This window comes from Eimeria mitis, genomic scaffold (assembly GCF_000499745.2).
Source record: "Eimeria mitis Houghton genomic scaffold, Emh_scaff970, whole genome shotgun sequence".
NCBI lineage: Eukaryota > Apicomplexa > Conoidasida > Eucoccidiorida > Eimeriidae > Eimeria > Eimeria mitis.
Window position 1 is genome coordinate 10,312 of NW_013577145.1, and position 714 is coordinate 11,025.

General features: G+C 57.4%; 1 protein-coding gene across 1 annotated transcript in view; it reads right to left on the reverse strand.

Moving 5' to 3' along the window:
• EMH_0026400 (uncharacterized protein) overlaps positions 1-714 on the reverse strand; it is a gene marked incomplete at both ends in the record, with an annotated part of 4,370 nt that overhangs the window by 3,084 nt on the left and 572 nt on the right. Inside the window, one exon of the mRNA XM_013502607.1 lies at positions 269-712. Within this exon, the coding sequence (XP_013358061.1) occupies positions 269-712 (444 nt within the window). The remainder of the gene's footprint in view (positions 1-268; positions 713-714) is intronic.

Consider the following 714-nt stretch of genomic DNA (forward strand, 5'->3'; position numbering starts at 1 on the left):
TGCACCCCCCCCGCCACTACCACCGCCAGAACCAGCAGCAGCAGCAGCAGCAGCAGCAGCAGCAGCAGCAGCTGAAGCAGCAGAAGGTTTTGTATTAACAACTAAGTCAAGAAGAGACAAACTGCCCTCTTCTCTCTCTTTATAAAGGATTCCTGTGTCTCTGCTCTGGTATGCTGCATGCGCATGCAGCTGCTGCTGGTGCAGCAGCGACAGCAGCGAGGGGCAGTGAGACACAGGCAACCAAGAAAATACACTTGTCTCCGAGCACACAACACTGCTGCTGCTGCTGCTGCTGCTGCTGCTGTTGCTGCTGGTGGTTGTGGGTGCTGGAGGGACGCTGTTGCTGCTGCGTGGGCTTGAAACTGCAGCAGAAGATGAATGTTGCTGCTGCTGCTGCTGCTGTTCTGCTGCAGCTGCTGCAACACCAGGCCCGAGACCGCTGCGATCATCACTGCTGCTGCTGCTGCTGCTGTTGCTGCTGCTGCTGCTGCTGCTGCTGTCTGTTGTCCTCCCCTTCCCCGCTGCGTGCGTTTGAGCAGCGCTGGCGTTTGCTGCTGCCCGTTGCTGCTGCTGCTGCTGCAGCTGCTGCTGCTGCTGCTGCTGCTGCTGCTGCTGTCTCTGGTGTCTCTTTTGTTCTTCCTGCAGCTGCTGCTCATCCTCTTCTGTTGTTTGTGCTGCTGTTTCTGCTTCACTTGGGTATAGATCCTGAGGAGA